The sequence below is a fragment of the Etheostoma spectabile genome, chromosome 15, assembly GCF_008692095.1.
Source record: "Etheostoma spectabile isolate EspeVRDwgs_2016 chromosome 15, UIUC_Espe_1.0, whole genome shotgun sequence".
Taxonomy (NCBI): Eukaryota; Metazoa; Chordata; class Actinopteri; order Perciformes; family Percidae; genus Etheostoma; species Etheostoma spectabile.
The window spans coordinates 25,621,118-25,639,026 of NC_045747.1; the positions used below are offsets into that span (position 1 = coordinate 25,621,118).

Genomic DNA, 17,909 nt, shown 5'->3' on the forward strand with positions numbered 1-17,909 from the left:
TGCACATCAGAGCACACAAGGCCAAATTGCCTCCTTAGTTACCGTATGACCTGTTGCTGACAACATAGAAAAAAGGCTGTAAAAGGCTGTGGCAGTGCTCACTCCACATAAAACTACATCACTTCAAGCTAACTTCACGGAGAACAATGAGGACTAAACAGCATCAACGATCTGTTTTAACCAAATATTTTCTGTCCAGCTCAGCTAAAAACACAGAATCCATCAGCACATTCGCAGGTTGTTCACTACCAAGCCTGTTTGTAACCACTAGAATACCAACAACCCCACTTCACATGTCTCGGCTTTGCTCCGTGTAGAGTGAAGCCCCGCACTTGTAAAAACAAACTTTCACGACCAATAACCAATAACAGACATCTAAACGGTGCAATGTTTGGGAGTATTCAATCTAAAGTATAATGCTAATAAAGTGGTATTTGTGGTACAGCGTTGCCAAGCAAATATTTTCTTCCTATTAAAACAGATTTGGAAAAATGGATAGATGACAGACAGTTCTTATAGAGCTGACTTACAGTGCCAAACATGAATTTTCGGATCATGCAGAGAATGAGGTAGGCCCAGAATATGTGCAGACAGAGGAGGACCACCAGCATCACGTTGAAGAAGTAGTAGCCAAAGAAGGCAGGGTAGTGTTGAATGGGGTAGACCCAGGTACAGTGGATCAGCCTAAAACACAGCAGAAAAGAAACAAGTCAAAATCTCTACCTGTGTCCTGTGTAATTAGATTGTGATGTTTCTTCAGTACAAATGAAATGCTGTAAAACATTTATGTGAGCAGATGGTGGAAGGGATGTGCTCAGTGTTGAGCCAAAACTTGATCCTAGATAAAAGACAAACCAAATTTAGACCTATGGTCATAGTTTTATCATTTGTTTTACACTAATAATGTCTTCAGCAAATACCATCAGCTCTCATATACACTCAGTTTGTTAGGTCCACCTAGTTTAAATTAATGCAATCTCATGCAACAGGCCTGGAGGCCTTCATCTACGTTGCTGGTCTCTAAATGCCTAATGTCAGTTTGTTTAAAAAAAGTTTAAGAGAGGTGTTGATTCAATTTTATTCAATGCAGATAGTTGCCCACCAGGGTCTAACTGTTGGGTAAATGTGAATGTGCAACAACAAAGCTTATCTTACCCATTACTTATCTTTTTTGTCCTATTTGTACATATTACTTATCTTTTTTTATCTTTATTTGTATATATTTCTCATCTTTTATATTATACATACGTGTCCTTATTGCACCGTGCAAGTTCTGTATGTCTGATACAAATTGTAGAATTGACAAATAAAGTTGACTTGACTTGAAACTGAAATATCATACTTAAAGCTTACTGTAATGTAGCATATTCATACATCTCTTTCACAAAAACACAAGTACACCTTACTTATGAGCTTACCAGAATGGGAAGATGATCAGTCGTGTTACCATAAACACTATGGCAAACAGAACAAAAAGACTTTGGCAGGTTTTCTCCCATTTGGCATAGTTGGTTAATTTGGCAGACTAAAAGAAGATGAGTTGTATTGTTAATTAACCACATTTCAAAATGCAACTGTATATGCAGCTTATTATGACCCAGATTTATGTTCATAGAAGCGTTGAATTCTAGTGGCCATAGTAATGATAATGGATCAGAGAAAAAAATTCAGGTATTCCTTTTTGTATAAAAAGCACCAAAGACTATGTAGGGAAGAGGTAGATGGGTCAAGGAAATACAGGACTTTCAACCAGGAGACTGGTGTGACTGACTGACCTCCAATAAAACATCAGAGGCATCATGGACGACCATCACCAGCGTTCCAATACGAATGTAGTTGACACACCAGGAAAATGATAAGAGGACCAGTGTGGCCAAGTGGTGGATGATTTGCTCCTTAAAGTCCTATGGGGAGAAAATCAATTAGTCAATTAACGTGGTTAAGTCTTTACTTTTTTTTTAAATAGACAATAACAAAATTAACTAAAATGGGCTAGTAAAGTGCATTTGGTGACAAGACTCCTTCCCTAAGTGCGTAGATTCTTTCATAACGTGTATCTTTCGTGAAGTGCTGTATATCACAAGGTCAAAATGTTCCAAAAAAGGAGCTGTCTAGAGTTCTTCTTCTCTTTAGTTCAGTAACCACCTGTTTACGTCATCACAGTTTATGACAGCCCTTTAAAAAACCATGTAACATCTTGTCTTCCATGACTTAAAACATACAATACATATGATTTTCTGTATCAATTCCCTGTGTTTCTCTGGTAGGATATCATCTATAATACAGTACATTACAGATTTACATGAAAGGTCAAAATTTACACCATACACTTTGAATTTGTCCCAGACTTCTTTTGCTCTGTAGCAGTCAATGAAGAGATGTTGTTGTGTCTCATCTTCATTTCAGTAAATCATAGGACTAGGGGTGATCCGAGTACCTGGCTGAAACAAGTATCGGTACGGATAAAGAACTTTTGCCGAGTACAAGTATTATACGAGTAATATGAGTCAATATCCGTGCTCGGATTGAATAAAACTCCTCAACTGGCCGCGCAGCGTTCTGTGATAATCACAGCGTCGTCCCCCCCCCCGCCTACAAACCCGCTCGGATCAATCACACACACACAGAACATGGAGAAATGCGCTCCCTCGGCCTCTCTCTCTCTCTCTCTCTCTCTCTCTCGCTCTCTCTCGCGCTCTCTCTCTCTCTCTCGCTCGCTCTCGCTCGCTCCCGCTCCCGCTCCGTCAGTCAATTCGGTCTGCGGACCTGTTCCGTTAACGTTTAGGGTTTCTTCAGCTTCACTTCGGTTTGTAGTCCTTACAGAGTAACCAGTAGATTTCTGGTGAACGTGGGGTTTGTAGTCCTTACATAGTAACCAGTAGATTTCTGGTGAACGTGGGGTTTGTAGTCCTTACATAGTAACCAGTAGATTTCTGGTGAACGTGGGTTTCAGACATGCTGCTTGGTTTAAATGCAACTCCCGTTGGGTCTCTGCCATCGGAATTTTTTTTTTTTTACTGTCAGCTGCCCCCGCCCTCCCGCCCCCTCTCTCTCTGTGTCTCTCTCTTACTCACACACACACACACACACATACACACACACACACACACATATACCTGGTGTGGAAATAAAAAAAAAAAAAGAACCAAAAAAAAAAAAATCACACTGATCATAAAAAAATAAAAAGTTAAAAAAAGAAAGTTATATTGAGTATGAAAACTCTTGTTCATTACATTTTACTTCATAATTGCAACCGCATGTGTTTCATTGTTGCAAAACGTTCTGTATATAGTTTGTTTGTTACCATGCCAACACCATTGATCTGAAGCTCAATGCTGTCATGTAAATAGTTTTCAAATCAGCAATAAATATAACAATTTCTGATCAACCCATATCAATTGCATGCTTAAATAACATACCGGTTAAAGCCCTACACATTTCAAGAGAACCCGACCCACTTCCGGGTTAAATCTGACCACTTCCGGTTTAGGCCCCGCCCAGTCCGAGTACGGATCCGGATACAGATAATTCATGTGGTAAACAGATACAGATACAGATAATGCTGTACTCGCTCATCCCTACATAGGACATTCTTTTGTTGTTACATAGCAACTCCAAGACACAACAGATCTGACAAGAAGTCTGCTTACGGACATCAGCCATTTCATATCACAAATGTTCTCAGAAAGGTTCTTTTTTTATTTATTTTTTATTCAAGAACTAGGTTCCTTCGGTGTTTATGATTTGTATACCCACCGGATTCATAATCATTAATTAAAAAAAACGTTTTTACTCAAGAGGCCATTCCAGTCTATTTGAAGTTTTTCATAGTCTACATAAAATCACCATAAATTATGTTAAATTCTGGACCTGGTCAGGCTCTCCCAGAGAGCATTCCTGTGGATGGCACGTTTTTAACAAAAGCAATGTACAATCTTATACCCATTGTCTGCATACGCCATGGCAGTAACTTTGGGCACTAGCCCAACGTGTGTACCAGATATGAGACTGTCAGAGTTTATGGCTTAATCAGGGGGCTGATGGCCGGATGTAGCAGCACTCAGAGGGCAGTCCCATTACACCCCCCCCCACACACACACACACACACATTAAAGGGCTCTGTTAGAACACCATTTACATTTACACGCACACTAGATTTAACATACAGACATCTGATCAAATGAATAAAACTTTCTGGAAAGCCATAAGACTTCATTACATCCCATAAATAGTCTCTTGAAATATAATCAAAGGCTTTTTTTGGTCCAGCATGATTATATAGAATTCTTTTAATCAAGCATATTTATCATTTCTCTCAATGTGCGGATGTTATCCCACATTAAACGGCCTTTTATGGCACACATTTGTTCTTTCTCTACAACTCCATCTTGTATCTCATTTAATCCATTCATAATTACTTTGGCTAATATTTTATAATCAGTGTTCATTCTAGTCAGATGTCTATAGTTATCACTGTCATTTTCATCACCTTTTTCATACAGACACATTACAACTTGATAAAAGGTTCAGACCTTCATTATACATCTCTGTAAGGACGTTTGTTGTATCATCGATATTTAACTGATAAGAGTTTGTAGACAGACCGTCAGGGCTGGGACTTTTACCAACTTTTAGTTATTTGATGGCCTGCATAACTTCATCCTTTCTTATGTTTCCCACAAGTTCTGAAAAGTTCAGCGAGCTGTAAGACGGAAGTTTATCTAACAAAATGTTTTCCCGGCTGGTATCTATTTCTATTTGTTTATATGCATCTACACATAATTCTCTGATCACTTGTCTTTTCTGTTTTTCATCAAACACTACATCACCGTCCTGTTTCTTTGTTGATTTAATTAATTAGGGCCCGAGCGCCAACAGCGGCGAAGGTCCTATTGGAACTGAAGGAATTATTATTATTATTAGGGCCCGAGCACCGACAGCGGTGAAGGCCCTATTGGAACTGAAGGAATTATTATTATTATTATTCTTTTTCCGTCAAATGAATTGCCTTTTTGGAGGACTTATCATATCATTTTGTGCGATTCGCCAACAAAACAGGAAGTGGGTGTAACTTGAGCGTACGTTGTCCGATTAGCTCGAAACTTTTCACGATTCATCAGAGTCCGCCCCTGACGAGATCTACACGCCGCTATTGGCTCAAAGTCATAGCGCGCCCTAGTGGCAACAGGAAGTAGGCCTCAAAGACAAGGTGCTATACTTTAACAAACTCCTCCTAGAGATTTCATCCGATCAACTTCAAACTTGGTCTGTGTCATCCTAAGATGTTACCGATGAAAAGTTATTAAAAAGCCAGTAACCCCGACTCGTCCAGGTTAGCGAGGGCCCTCCATCGCTGCTTGAAGCTTTAATATTCTCTTTCTAATTCAAACTGAAGACTTTATTCTCAGCATTCAATTTGTGATTGAATGCCTTGGAAGGACCTGGGATCCCCTAACAAGATAAGTAGGAAGCAAAAGTGTAGTCTAACCCTAACCCACAAATGAGCAGGACATAAACCGTAAACATCCTGTTGTTTTTTTCCTAAACCCAACCTTCCCGTTGTTGTCCCAAGTCCTGTTATTGCTTTCCTAAACCCAACCGTCTAATGCTTTCCTAACCCTAAACCCTAACCCTAACCCCCTTAACCGTAACCCTAACCCTAACCCTAGCCCAACCGAAACCATCCTGTTGTTATTTTCCTACACCCAACCTTCCCGTTGTTGTACCAAGTCCCGTTATTGCTTTCCTAAACCCAACCGTCTATTGCTTTCCTAAACCTAAACCCTAACCCTAACCCCCTAACCCTAACTCCCCTAACCCTAACCCTAACCCTAGCCCAACCGAAACCATCCTGTTATTTTCCTACACCCAACCTTCCCGTTGTTGTCCCAAGTCCCGTTATTGCTTTCCGAAACCCAACCGTCTATTGCTTTCCTAAACCTAAACCCTAACCCTAACCCCTAACCCTAACCCCCTAACCCCTAACCCTAACCCCCTAACCCTAAACCTAACCCTAGCCCAACCTAACCTATCTAGCCCAACCGAAACCATCCTGTTATTTTCCAAAACCCAACCTTCCCGTTGTTGTCCCAAGTCCCGTTATTGATCTCCTAAACCCAACCGTCTATTGCTTTCCTAACCTAAACCCTAACCCTAACCCCCTAACCCTAACCCCTAACCCTAACCCCCGAACCCTAAACCTAACCCTAGCCCAACCAAAACCATCCTGTTGTTATTTTCCAAAACCCAACCTTCCCGTTGTTGTCCCAAGTCCCGTTATTGATCTCCGAAACCCAACCGTCTATTGCTTTCCTAAACTTAAACCCTAACCCTAACCTCAACCCTAACCCCCTAACCCTAGCCCAACCGAAAAAACCATCCTGTTGTTATTTTCCAAAGCCCAACGTTCCCGTTGTAGTCCCAAGTCCCGTTATTGATCTCCTAAACCCAACCCTCTATTGCGTTCCTAAACCCTAACACTAAACCCCTAACCCTAACCCTAACGCTCCTAACCCTAACCCTAGCCCAACCCAAACTATCCTGTTGTTATTTTCCTAAACCCAACCTTATTGTAGTTGTCTTTTGCTTTCCTAAACCTAAACCCTAACCCTAACCCTCTAACCCTTACGCCCCTAACCCTAACCCTAACCCTAGCCCAACCGAAACCATCCCGTGGTTATTTTCCTAAACCCAAACTTCCTGTTGTTGTCCCAAGTCCCGTTATTGCTTTCCTAAACCCAACCCTCTATTGCTTTCCAAAATCCTAACCCTAACCCCTTAACCTTAACCCTAACGCCCCTAACCCTAACCCTAGCCCAACCAAAACTATCCTGTTGTTTTTTTCCTACACCCAACCTTCCTGTTGTTGTCCCAAGTCCCGTTATTGCTTTGCTAAACCCAACCGTCTATTGCTTTCCTAAACCTAAACCCTAAACCCTAACCCTAATCCTAACCCCCTAACCCTAACCCTAGCCCACCCGAAACCATCCTGTTGTTATTTTCCTACACCCGACCTTCCTGTTTTTGTCCCAAGTCCCGTTATTGCTTTCCTGAACCCAACCGTCTATTGCTCTTCTAAACCCTAACCCTAACCCCCTAACCCTAACCCTAACTCCCCTAACCCTAACCCTAGCCCAACCGAAACCATCCTGTTGTTATTTTCCTACACCCAAGCTTCCTGTTGTTGGCCCAAGTCCCGTTATTGCTTTCCAAAACCCAACCGTCTATTGCTTTCCTAAACCTGATCCCTAACCCTAACCCCCTAACCCTAACCCCAACCCTAACCCCCCTAACCCTAACCCTAACTCTAGCCCAACCAAAACCATCCTGCTGTTATTTTCCTAAACCCAACCTTCCCGTTGTTGTCCCAAGTCCCGTTATTGCTTTCCTGGACCCAACCGTCAATTGCTTTCCTAAACCCTAACCCTAACCCTAACTCCCCTAACCCTAACCCTACCCAACCGAAACCTTCCTGTTGTTATTTTCCTACACCCAACCTTCCTGTTGTTGTCCCAAGTCCCGTTATTGCTTTGTTAAACCCAACCGTCTATTGCTTTCCTAAACCTAAACCCTAAACCCTAACCCTAAACCCTAATCCTAACCCCCTAAGCCTAACCCTATCCCTAGCCCACCCTAAACCATCCTGTTGTTATTTTCCTACACCCAACCTTCCTGTTTTTGTCCCAAGTCCCGTTATTGCTTTGCTAAACCCAACCGTCTATTGCTTTCCTAAACCTAAACCCTAAGCCCTAACCCTAAACCCTAACCCTAACCCCCTAACCCTAACTCCTAACCCCAACCCCCCTAACCCTAACCCTAGCCCAACCGAAACCATCCCGTTGTTATTTTCCTAAACCCAAACTTCCAGTTGTTGTCCCAAGTCCCGTTATTGCTTTCCTAAACCAAACCGTCTATTGCTTTCCTAAACCTAAACCCTAACCCCCTAACCCTAACCCCTAACCCCCTAACCCTAAACCTAACCCTAGCCAACCGAAACCATCCTGTTGTTATTTTCCAAAACCCAACCTTCCCGTTGTTGTCCCAAGTCCCGTTATTGATCTGCTAAACCCAACCGTCTATTGCTTTCCTAAACCCTAACCCTAACCCCCTAACCCTAACCCTAACTCCCCTAACCCTAACCCTAGCCCAACCGAAACCATCCTGTTGTTATTTTCCTACACCCAACCTTCCCGTTGTTGTCCCAAGTCCAGTTATTGTTTTCCGAAACCCAACCATCTATTGCTTTCCTAAACCTAAACCCTAACTCCCCTAACCCTAGCCCAACCGAAACAATCCTGTTGTTATTTTCCTAAACCCAACCTTCCCGTTGTTGTCCCAATTCCCTTTATTGCTTTCCTAAACCCAACCCTCTATTGCTTTCCTAAACCCTAACCCTAACCCTTAACCCTAACCCTAACCCTAATGCCCCTAACCCTAACCCTAGCCCAACCCAAACTATCCTGTTGTTATTTTCCTAAACCCAACCTTATTGTAGTTGTCTATTGCTTTCCTAAACCTAAACCCTAACCCTAACCCCCTAACCCTAACCCTAACCCTAACGCCCCTAACCCTAAACCTAGCCCAACAGAAACCATCCTGTTGTTATTTTCCTAAACCCAAACTTCCTGTTGTTGTCCCAAGTCCCGTTGTTGCTTTCCTAAACCCAAACCTCTATTGCTTTACAAAACCCTAACCCTAACCCCTTAACCTTAACCCTAACGCCCCTAACCCTAACCCTAGCCCAACCAAAACCATCCTGTTGTTATTTTCCTAAACCCGACCTTCCCGTTGTCCCAAGTCCCGTTATTGCTTTCCTACACCCAACCGTCTATTGCTTTCCAAACCCTAAACCCCAACCCTGACCCTAACCCTGTAACCCTAACCCTAACCCTAACACCCCTAACCCTAACCCTAACCCTAGCCCAATCGAAAGCATCCTGTTGTTATTTTCCTACACCCAACCTTCCTGTTGTTGTCCCAAGTCCCGTTATTGCTTTGCTAAACCCAACCGTCTATTGCTTTCCTAAACCTAAACCCTAAACCCTAACCCTAAACCCTAACCCTAACCCCCTAACCCTAACTCCTAACCCTAACCCCCTAACCCTAGCCCAACCAAAACCATCCCGTTATTTTCCAAAACCCAACATTCCAGTTGTTGTCCCAAGTCCCGTTATTGCTTTCCTAAACCCTAACCCTAACCCCCTAACCCCCTAACCCTAACCCTAACTCCCCTAACCCTAACCCTAACCCTAGCCCAACCAAAACCGTCCTGTTGTTATTTTCCTACACCCAACCTTCCTGTTGTTGTCCCAAGTCCCGTTATTGCTTTGCTAAACCCAACCGTCTATTGCTTTCCTAAACCTAAACCCTAAACCCTAACCCTAAACCCTAACCCTAGCCCCCTAACCCCCTAACCCCTAACCCTAACTCCTAACCCTAACCCTCCTAACCCTAACCATAGCCCAACCGAAACCATCCCGTTATTTTCCTAAACCCAACCTTCCAGTTGTTGTCCCAAGTCCCGTTATTGCTTTCCTAAACCCTAACCCTAACCCCCTAACCCTAACCCTAACTCCCCTAACCCTAACCCTAGCCCAACCGAAACCATCCTGTTGTTATTTTCCTACACCCAACCTTCCCGTTGTTGTCCAAAGTCCCTTTATTGCTTTCCTAAACCCAACCCTCTATTGCTTTCCTAAACCCTAACCCTAACCGTAACCCCCTAACCCTAACCCTAATGCCCCTAACCCTAACCCTAGCCCAACCCAAACTATCCTTTTGTTATTTTCCTAAACCCAACCTTATTGTAGTTGTCTATTGCTTTCCTAAACCTAACCCTAACCCCTAAGCCTTGTTGTCCCAAGTCCCGTTATTGATTTCCTAAACCCAACCGTCAACAGCTTTCCTAAACCTAAACCTTAACCTTAACCCTAACCCCTAACCCTAACCCTAATACCCCTAACCCTAACCCTAGCCCAACCGAAACCATCCTTTTGTTATTTTCCTGAACCCAACCTTCACATTGTCCCAAGTCCCGTTATTGCTTTCCTAAACCCAACCGTCTATTGCTTTCCTAACCCTAAACCCCAACCCTGACCCTAACCCTGTAACCCTAACCCTAACCCTAATGCCCCTAACCCCCCTAACCCTAACCCTAACCCTAGACCAACCGAAACCATCCTGTTGTTATTTTCCTACACCCAACCTTCTTGTTGTTGTCCCAAGTCCCGTTATTGATTTCCTAAACCCAACCTTACAGCTTTCCTAAACCTAAACTTAACCTTAACCCTAACCCCCTAACCCTAACCCTAATACCCCTAACCCTAACCCTAGCCCAACCAAAACCATCCTGTTGTTATTTTCCTAAACCCAACCTTCCCGTTGTCCCAAGTCCCGTTATTGCTTTCCTAAACCCAACCGTCTATTGCTTTCCAAACCCTAAACCCCAACCCTGACCCTAACCCTGTAACCCTAACCCTAACGCCCCTAACCCTAACCCTAGCCCAACCGAAACCATCCTGTTGTTATTTTCCTACACCTAACCTTCCTGTTGTTGTCCCAAGTCCTGTTATTGCTTTGCTAAACCCAACCGTCTATTGCTTTCCTAAACCTAAACCCTAACCCAAACCCCTAACCCTAACCCTAACCCTAGCCCAACCAAAACCATCCTGTTGTTATTTTCCTACACCCAACCTTCCCGTTGTCCCAAGTCCCGTAATTGCTTTCCTAAACCCAACCGTCTATTGCTCTCCTAAACCTAAACCCTAACCCTAACCCCCCAACCCTGACCCCTAACCCTAACCCCCCTAACCCTAACCCTAACTCTAGCCCAACCGAAACCATCCTGTTGTTGTTTTCCTAAACCCAACCTTCCCGTTGTTGACCCAAGTGCCGTTATTGCTTTCCTAAACCCAACCGTCTATTGCTTTCCTGAACCCAACCATTTATTGTTTTGGAACTGAAGGAATTATTCTTTCTTTCTTTCTTTCTTTCTTTTATCCGGCAAATGAATTGCCTTTTTGGAGGACTTATCATATTCAAAAACTCACCAAATTTGGCGGTCGCATCAAGTCTGGTGAAAATGTACGTATTTTAATGGTTTCGGGAATGGGCGCAGGGCGGACATAAAACTCCATTGTAGCCCCCCCCCTAAACCCAACAGGAAGTCCGCCATTTTGTTTTTAATGTGCGAAATTAGTGCGATTTTGCCCATTTCCACATGTCCACAGGTGTGTGTCATCTTAACATGTTAACGATGAAAAGTTATTAAAAGAAAAACTTTTCGTCATAGGGCCTGGCCGTGGCGGGGCGGCCATTTTGTGCGATTTGCCACCGAAACAGGAAGTGGGTGTAACTTGAGCGTACGTTGTCCGATTAGCTCGAAACTTTTCAGGATACATCTGAGTCCGCCCCTGACGACATCTACATGCCGAAATTTGCTCAAAGTCATAGCGCCCCCTAGTGGCAACAGGAAGTACACCTAAAAGACAAGGTGCTATACTGTAACGAACTCCTCCTAGAGATTTAATCCGATCATCTTCCAACTTGGTGTGTATCATCCTAAAATGTTACCGATGAAAACTTATTAAAAGAAAAACTTTTCGTCATACGGTGTGGGCGTGGCATGGCGGCCATTTTGGGTGTTTAGCGAGGAAGATGAAATTGGCTGTAACTACAGTGTACGTTGTCCTATCTGCTTGAAATTTTCCACAATCACCAAGTGTCCAGGCCTGAGGACACCTACAGGCCAACATTTACTTTTGGAGATAGCGCCACCATCTGGCAACAGGAAATATGCCTTATATGACAAACATCATCCGATTTACATGGAACTTAACATGTGATACTGAGGCGGCCCCTTTATTATGACCACGCCGTCACTTAGGCCACGCCCCCTTTCATAACATTTGAACCGTTTAACGTACAGTCTTGTGTGAGGTGTCATTGAACTCAGCAGAGACTTCCTTTGTCAGTGGTGATGTTTGACCCGCCCCACTATGATGCGGCCACGCCCCTTTTCACAGATAATGACCTGTATGACGTATAGTCTTGTGTGAGGTATCAATGAACTCAGCAGAGACTTCCTTTTTCATTGGTGATGTTTGACCCGCCCCCCTAAGATGCGGCCACGCCCCCTCTTACAGAGAATGACCTGTATGACGTATTGGCTTGTGTGAGGTATCAATGAACTCAGCAGGGAGTTCACTTTTCATTGGCGACGATTTTCAGCGTATGACTGATGCTTTAATTTGCGGTCGCAAGGAGAGGCGTCCGCCAGTAACCCCGACTCGCGCAGGTTAGCGAGGGCCCTCCATCGCTGCTTGCAGCTTTAATTATTAATGATGTTTGACCCACCCAGTATGATGTGGCCACGCCCCCTTTCACAGATAATGACTTGTATGACGTATAGGCTTGTGTGAGGTATCAATGAACTCAGCAGGGAGTTCACTTTTCATGGGCAACGATTTTCAGCGTACGAGTGACGCGCAAATGCGCGGTCGCAAGGAGAGGCGTCCGCCAGTAACCCCGACTGGCGCGGGTTAGCGAGGGCCCTCCATCGCTGCTTGCAGCTTTAATTAGTATTTTAGATTTTTGAATTTCAGTCTTGCCCAGTGCAGGCCAAACTTTGTAGCATAGGGAGCTGATTCCTGTGATGCCATATCAGGCACACACAAAGCGGACAGAGGGAGGGAAATTAACAGTCAGACTCATTTTACAATAGGTGCTGTTGAAACTCCTTATTCCTCTTCCGGACATTTTTGGTTCAATAGGTGATGAGATTGTTGAAAGTCTTTACCAGACTACCTAACTAGAGTGCCACCAGCACCATCATGAGGCTAAAATGTTAACATCTTTTTTTATTATTAAATTATACAATGTTTTTTTCACAGACAAAAGTGTTGTTTGAAGGATCTTTTGTCTTTAACACTCTGGGCCCTGAGGCCATTTTTACAGTTTAATTTCCGTCTGGATTTATTTTATAAAAAAGCTTGTAAAACATCAACCCTGTTGTCTACAGTCAAGATATGAACATCTTTTTTTTAGGACAAACTGGGTTATTGGAATATTTGGGTTGCAGTGAGGTCACTTGCATGTTAAAAATGGTTGTAGGGCCTTAAAGATAAAGAAATAAATAAATAAATAAATTACTTAATTAATTAATCTTTCAGATATGTATTGATATCACAGACATATAAGTAAAACCTAAGCCATTTTCCATTCTAAAACACTTGTCATATGTCTTGGGAGTCACACTGTGAAGAAATTATCATTATAACTTATACAGTTGACAAAATACATGCATTATTTTCCAAAAAAGTCAAGACGTTTTGCTCTCATGACATTTACTTATGCCAATAATAACATAATAATGTCATATTTATTGATATTACACCCACAGTAATGTTATACAAGCAAATATGTGTCTAAATAGTGCACCATTTTGCCTTCCATAGAGTATATAGGCATTTTTGTTCCCTCTGGCCTTCCATACAAGAGGGGTGCCTTTATCTCCCATATATGGGCATGCACTTCCTGAAAAATAGACAGAACAGACAGGGCAGACGCGGAGGAGCGAGCCAGCGACAGAGATGAGCCAAAACGCGATGAATTATGGATATAAAGTGGATCAATCTTGGATATAACAGTATGGATTTAAAGCCCAAAGAGGCTGAAGTTCCAGGCTGGATAGAAAATCCCCTGTAGAGGCTAGAAAGACAGGGAAAAGACCGCCATAAAGCCGAACACGTCAGGATTTAAACAAAACCGAAAGTGAGTAAATCGCTTTTATGGTTCAAAAGTTATTAGACTATGAATCAGAGGTACGTTTTTACTCGTGGGCGAGTGTCTCGGGCTCAGAGGGTTAAAGTGCTCATATTATGCTTTTGGGCTTTTTCCCTTTCCTTTATTGTTTTATATATATTTTTTGAGCATTTTATAGGTTTACAAAGTGAAAAAGAACAAAGTCCACCCGAAAGGTAGTTACCATCTCAAACAGAAAACATTGTTCACAACCTGCTCCAAACAGCTCTATAGTAGTCCAGCATTTACTTCCGGGACAAACGTGTGTCATTTAGCGTCACTTTGTAACACACGTTATAATGCTTGTTTAGCTTCTAGTGTAGCGCACACTCAACCCAAGCTAGTTAGAGCAGAGGCCCAAAGAGTTCAGATAGTTGTATCGACATGTTAAGGAGACAGGGCAGAATTAAAACATTATGTATGAAAGACACATTTTTTAACATTTAAATAACTTAACACTCTGAAATGTCTTGCTCCAGTTGAGGTTGCAAAGCTGGTTCGGGTTGTTCTGCCTGTGTTTCATGGTCAGACTCTCAAGTTTATTTTGGATCACACTAGCCTGCTTATCATTGCTACTCTGCTTCTGACTGGCTAATAGTCCTTACCTAGGTATTGCACATGTACTACTCCCAACAAAGATGGAATAGAAGTAAAATGCCTCACTGTAGCTAAAACGAAGCGCTCAACACACAGGTGTAAAGAGGAGTGGCAGAAATATGCAATATGACCAAAATATGGTGTTTTTTGAAAATTAAACCATGTAAACAATTTCTCATACAACCTCTAAATACAATTACGAACCTAAAAATTTGCATAACATGAGATATTTAAGGATGGCTCAATACAGGTCGGGGGTTCACCAAAATCTCCTTCGGAGACCATGAATATCCAGTACTTGAGGAGACAGCTGCTGTTTTGCTCAATGGACCAACTGACAGCGCCATGCTTAAGCCCAATTGTCGATGGGTTCACCTTGCCCTGTGGAACGTATCGGAAGGCCGCCAACAACACATGTTTGTTGTACCACTAAAGTGTGGCATGGTGTAACAAAAAACCCATCCAAGAGGTGGATGTCCATGGGGGATTGGTTGACCAGCATGAAAACTAAGTAAAGCAAGTGTGGAGAGCTCCCAGGGCCCATAGTTAAAGGGCCTAGCTTGTGCAAGGGTTTATTTTTTGCTGTTTACAGTTTTGTATGTAGTCAGTCAATGTCATCCGTGTTTTTGTGTTTCTTAAACATTTCTTTTCTTTAGTTAATTATTGTTTGGGGTCAGGCTTGCACTGTCAATATGGCTGCGTGAGATGAACATTACAATCCTGTGAATATACATCTGAACTGCAAACTGGATATTCCTCTCAGTTTTTTTGCCTTTGCCTCGGCAAACCTTACACCAATAGCACATGGTCTGATTAATTTAGTCAACTGTAAGATAGGATACAGGGTCCTCTGGCGCATGGGTTCCAAACGTTTTTTGCACAGTGTAGAGTTTTTATATTAGCAGTGTTGTTGAGGACTCACTGAGGTAAACTATAGCACAGACTGCATGTTAAGATAACTTCTGCAAAAATGGCTTGTAGTAGTCAACGAGTAAAAATTCAGCTTATATATTACTTCACAAATATGTGAAAATACTGTGTTAAAAATTACTTCTATTATGGGAATAAAAGCAAGGGATTTAAAGATCAGGAGTGCAGGAGATTCAACAAAGTCAACCACTACTCACCTTTCTCTTGACATCAAAGGCAACGCTTAAGAGAAGAGAGCCGTAGAAGCTAATCTCCAAGATGTAATACCAGTACTGAGACTCCAGCATGGACTGTAGACAGAGAGAGAGACACAGACACAGAGACAGATTTAGAAAGAGGATGGACAGCGTGTAACATGAAGCTGCAGTGAATCTCAGTCACAGACAAAATGTTAGTCCCTCAGGGCTCTGCTACTTGTCTTGACCCCTTTAGCTGGAAGAAAGGAACTGTAGAAGAATCTATTGTTTGCTCATCTCCATTTTTCAAAGGTAAGTGCAGGCTGATAATGAAGCTATCGGATCATATACTCCCATCACAGTATGTTAAACTGGATTGTGTGTTTTCAGGTATATTTTTGGTAAAGATCTTCATCTTTTTTGGTCTTCTATGTCCACCAAACAAATAAAGAAAAACTGTTGATGACAGCCAAGATGTTTTTGCTAGAAATTCAGTCTGTAGGGACTTGGCTTGGGAATCGGAGGGTCGTCTGTTCAAGTCACTGTGCGGACCAAGTATGATCTATGAACTGGTAGCTGGAAAGGAACGAGTTTACCAAACCCCCAACTGGTCTCCTTTGTGGAATGTATCGGTCCTGTTTGTGCATATGTGTGAATCTGAGGACTGTGCGTAAAACATGATATACCAACAGACGGTTGTTAAAAAATGTAATTTCTCCAAACAACAAAAGCGTCTCTCTATTTCTTAAGCCTCGGCTAAGTCTTCTCCTGCCCTCCATCTTCATTTATACTGCATATTAATGCACAACGCTCTGGTTGCTGTAACAGTAATTTTTTGTGAGAAATCAATAATTTGATATTTGGTACTGGAATTTTTTTTTATTTCAAGTATTGTACATGGCTACATTTCAAGTCGCATAGGTTACAGAGTAAAAACAAAAAAGTCACAGGAAGAAATCAGCAGCTGCTGGTGTGTCTGCGGCCACATGAGGGCAGAGCCCCGGAGAGCTTTATGTCCAGAGAGGTGTTTCTCAGCATTCAACTGACATGTTCAAGATACATGTTCAAGGTTTATGTTTACAGAGTGTTTTAAGATTATTTTGTATTGGCATAGGTAAAATAAAATAAAAACCAAAAAAATGGCTTATCACTGACTTAAAACACCACTCTGTGAGCATGCTAAGTGACCAAAAACAAATACCCATAGTGTTACGTGGCCAACGTAACAGGTGCATGCTGGGTCTTGCTAAAATACTAACTGCTAATATGCTCATGGTGGAACCTCCAGCCGTGACTTAACTTTTACCTTCAGCGAGGGTGTATGAGGACTTTTTGCTGTTTATGCCACAGTTGTGACTGCAGAGCCTCATTAAGCTTACATGTTTAAATGATTGCGTAGTGGACAGCGAGGCTGAATTGCTGGTTATCTTGTGTTTTGATAATGAATGAGAAGTGCTTTTTAACATAGTACTTGTGGCAGGTACTACAGAGCATGACAGATTACAAAACAATTTCCTCCAGGAGGGACACTGCTGATGCCTCTCTGGCCGAAGATATCAGTTTATTCTATGCCTGCTTTGAGGCTAACACACTAGCAGCAAACAAGGTGTAACATATCCTTTTTCCACTAAGGCAGTTAGAAGGCCTTTTCGGAGCCGGTGCCTACTCTTAAACCAGTTGTTTGCGTTTCAACAGCCAAATAATCTCCTCTCGGTTAGGAAAACTGGTTCCAGAGTGGCACGTCGTGGGTTGGGGTCGGATTATTGTGACCAATTTACACTTTGTAAGCACTATTTTTTTTAAAACAGTAAGGACATGAAAGCACAGAAGTGGTTTGTGTAGGAGCCAAACTGCCACCGTGCATATTGTGGTCCTCGACAGAAGCTTAAATGGGGTACAGGGACCAAAAGACCTCAGGGAAGTATTATTCTTTTTGTACTAGACTCAGTACTCTTTAACCTGTAGCCTATCATCGATAATATTATATCAGGGAGAAACTGTTCCCTTTCAGTGTAAAGCACATTTTAATTGTCTGTCTTCATTTCCATTAAGTCACATGTGAGGTTGAAAAACTGTGTCAGGTATAAACTGTAGTTTAACTGATTCTGTATGATGGGAGATTTTGTAATAAACATTTTCACATATGGACAAATGGGGCTCATTGAGTTTGTTCTAGTATCTAGTATAAAAATTAAAATTGACCAGAAGTACAAGTTGTCCACATCAATGCCTGAAGGATTAAGTAACATGTGTTAATCCAAATGTTTTATAGACATACATTCAATTAGATATTCTGATGTTAATATGATGATTATGGTGTTTAAAATTGTACAAACCTGGTTTGGAAAACCTGTCCACACTTCCCGAGTGTCATGAAACCATTCTTTCTACAAAAATACAGGGGGA

General features: G+C 42.3%; 1 protein-coding gene and 1 long non-coding RNA gene across 5 annotated transcripts in view; both read right to left on the bottom strand.

Moving 5' to 3' along the window:
• Nucleotides 1-17,909, bottom strand: part of LOC116702410 (uncharacterized) — a 295,446-nt gene that overhangs the window by 251,455 nt on the left and 26,082 nt on the right. The window lies entirely within an intron of this gene.
• cers3a (ceramide synthase 3a) overlaps nucleotides 1-17,909 on the bottom strand; it is a 46,263-nt gene that overhangs the window by 20,874 nt on the left and 7,480 nt on the right. For 3 of the 4 annotated variants that reach the window (XR_004335143.1, XR_004335142.1, XM_032536572.1), the window contains exons 6-10: nucleotides 17,840-17,890; nucleotides 15,525-15,617; nucleotides 1,776-1,904; nucleotides 1,419-1,525; nucleotides 531-684 (exon numbers count right to left, since the gene is read on the bottom strand). Coding sequence is in view for 2 of the 4 variants with exons in the window: in XM_032536572.1 (XP_032392463.1) it covers nucleotides 531-684; nucleotides 1,419-1,525; nucleotides 1,776-1,904; nucleotides 15,525-15,617; nucleotides 17,840-17,890 (534 nt within the window). In the remaining 2 variants the exon portion in view is untranslated. The remainder of the gene's footprint in view (nucleotides 1-530; nucleotides 685-1,418; nucleotides 1,526-1,775; nucleotides 1,905-15,524; nucleotides 15,618-17,839; nucleotides 17,891-17,909) is intronic. The other variant, XM_032536573.1, reaches the window with a different exon arrangement.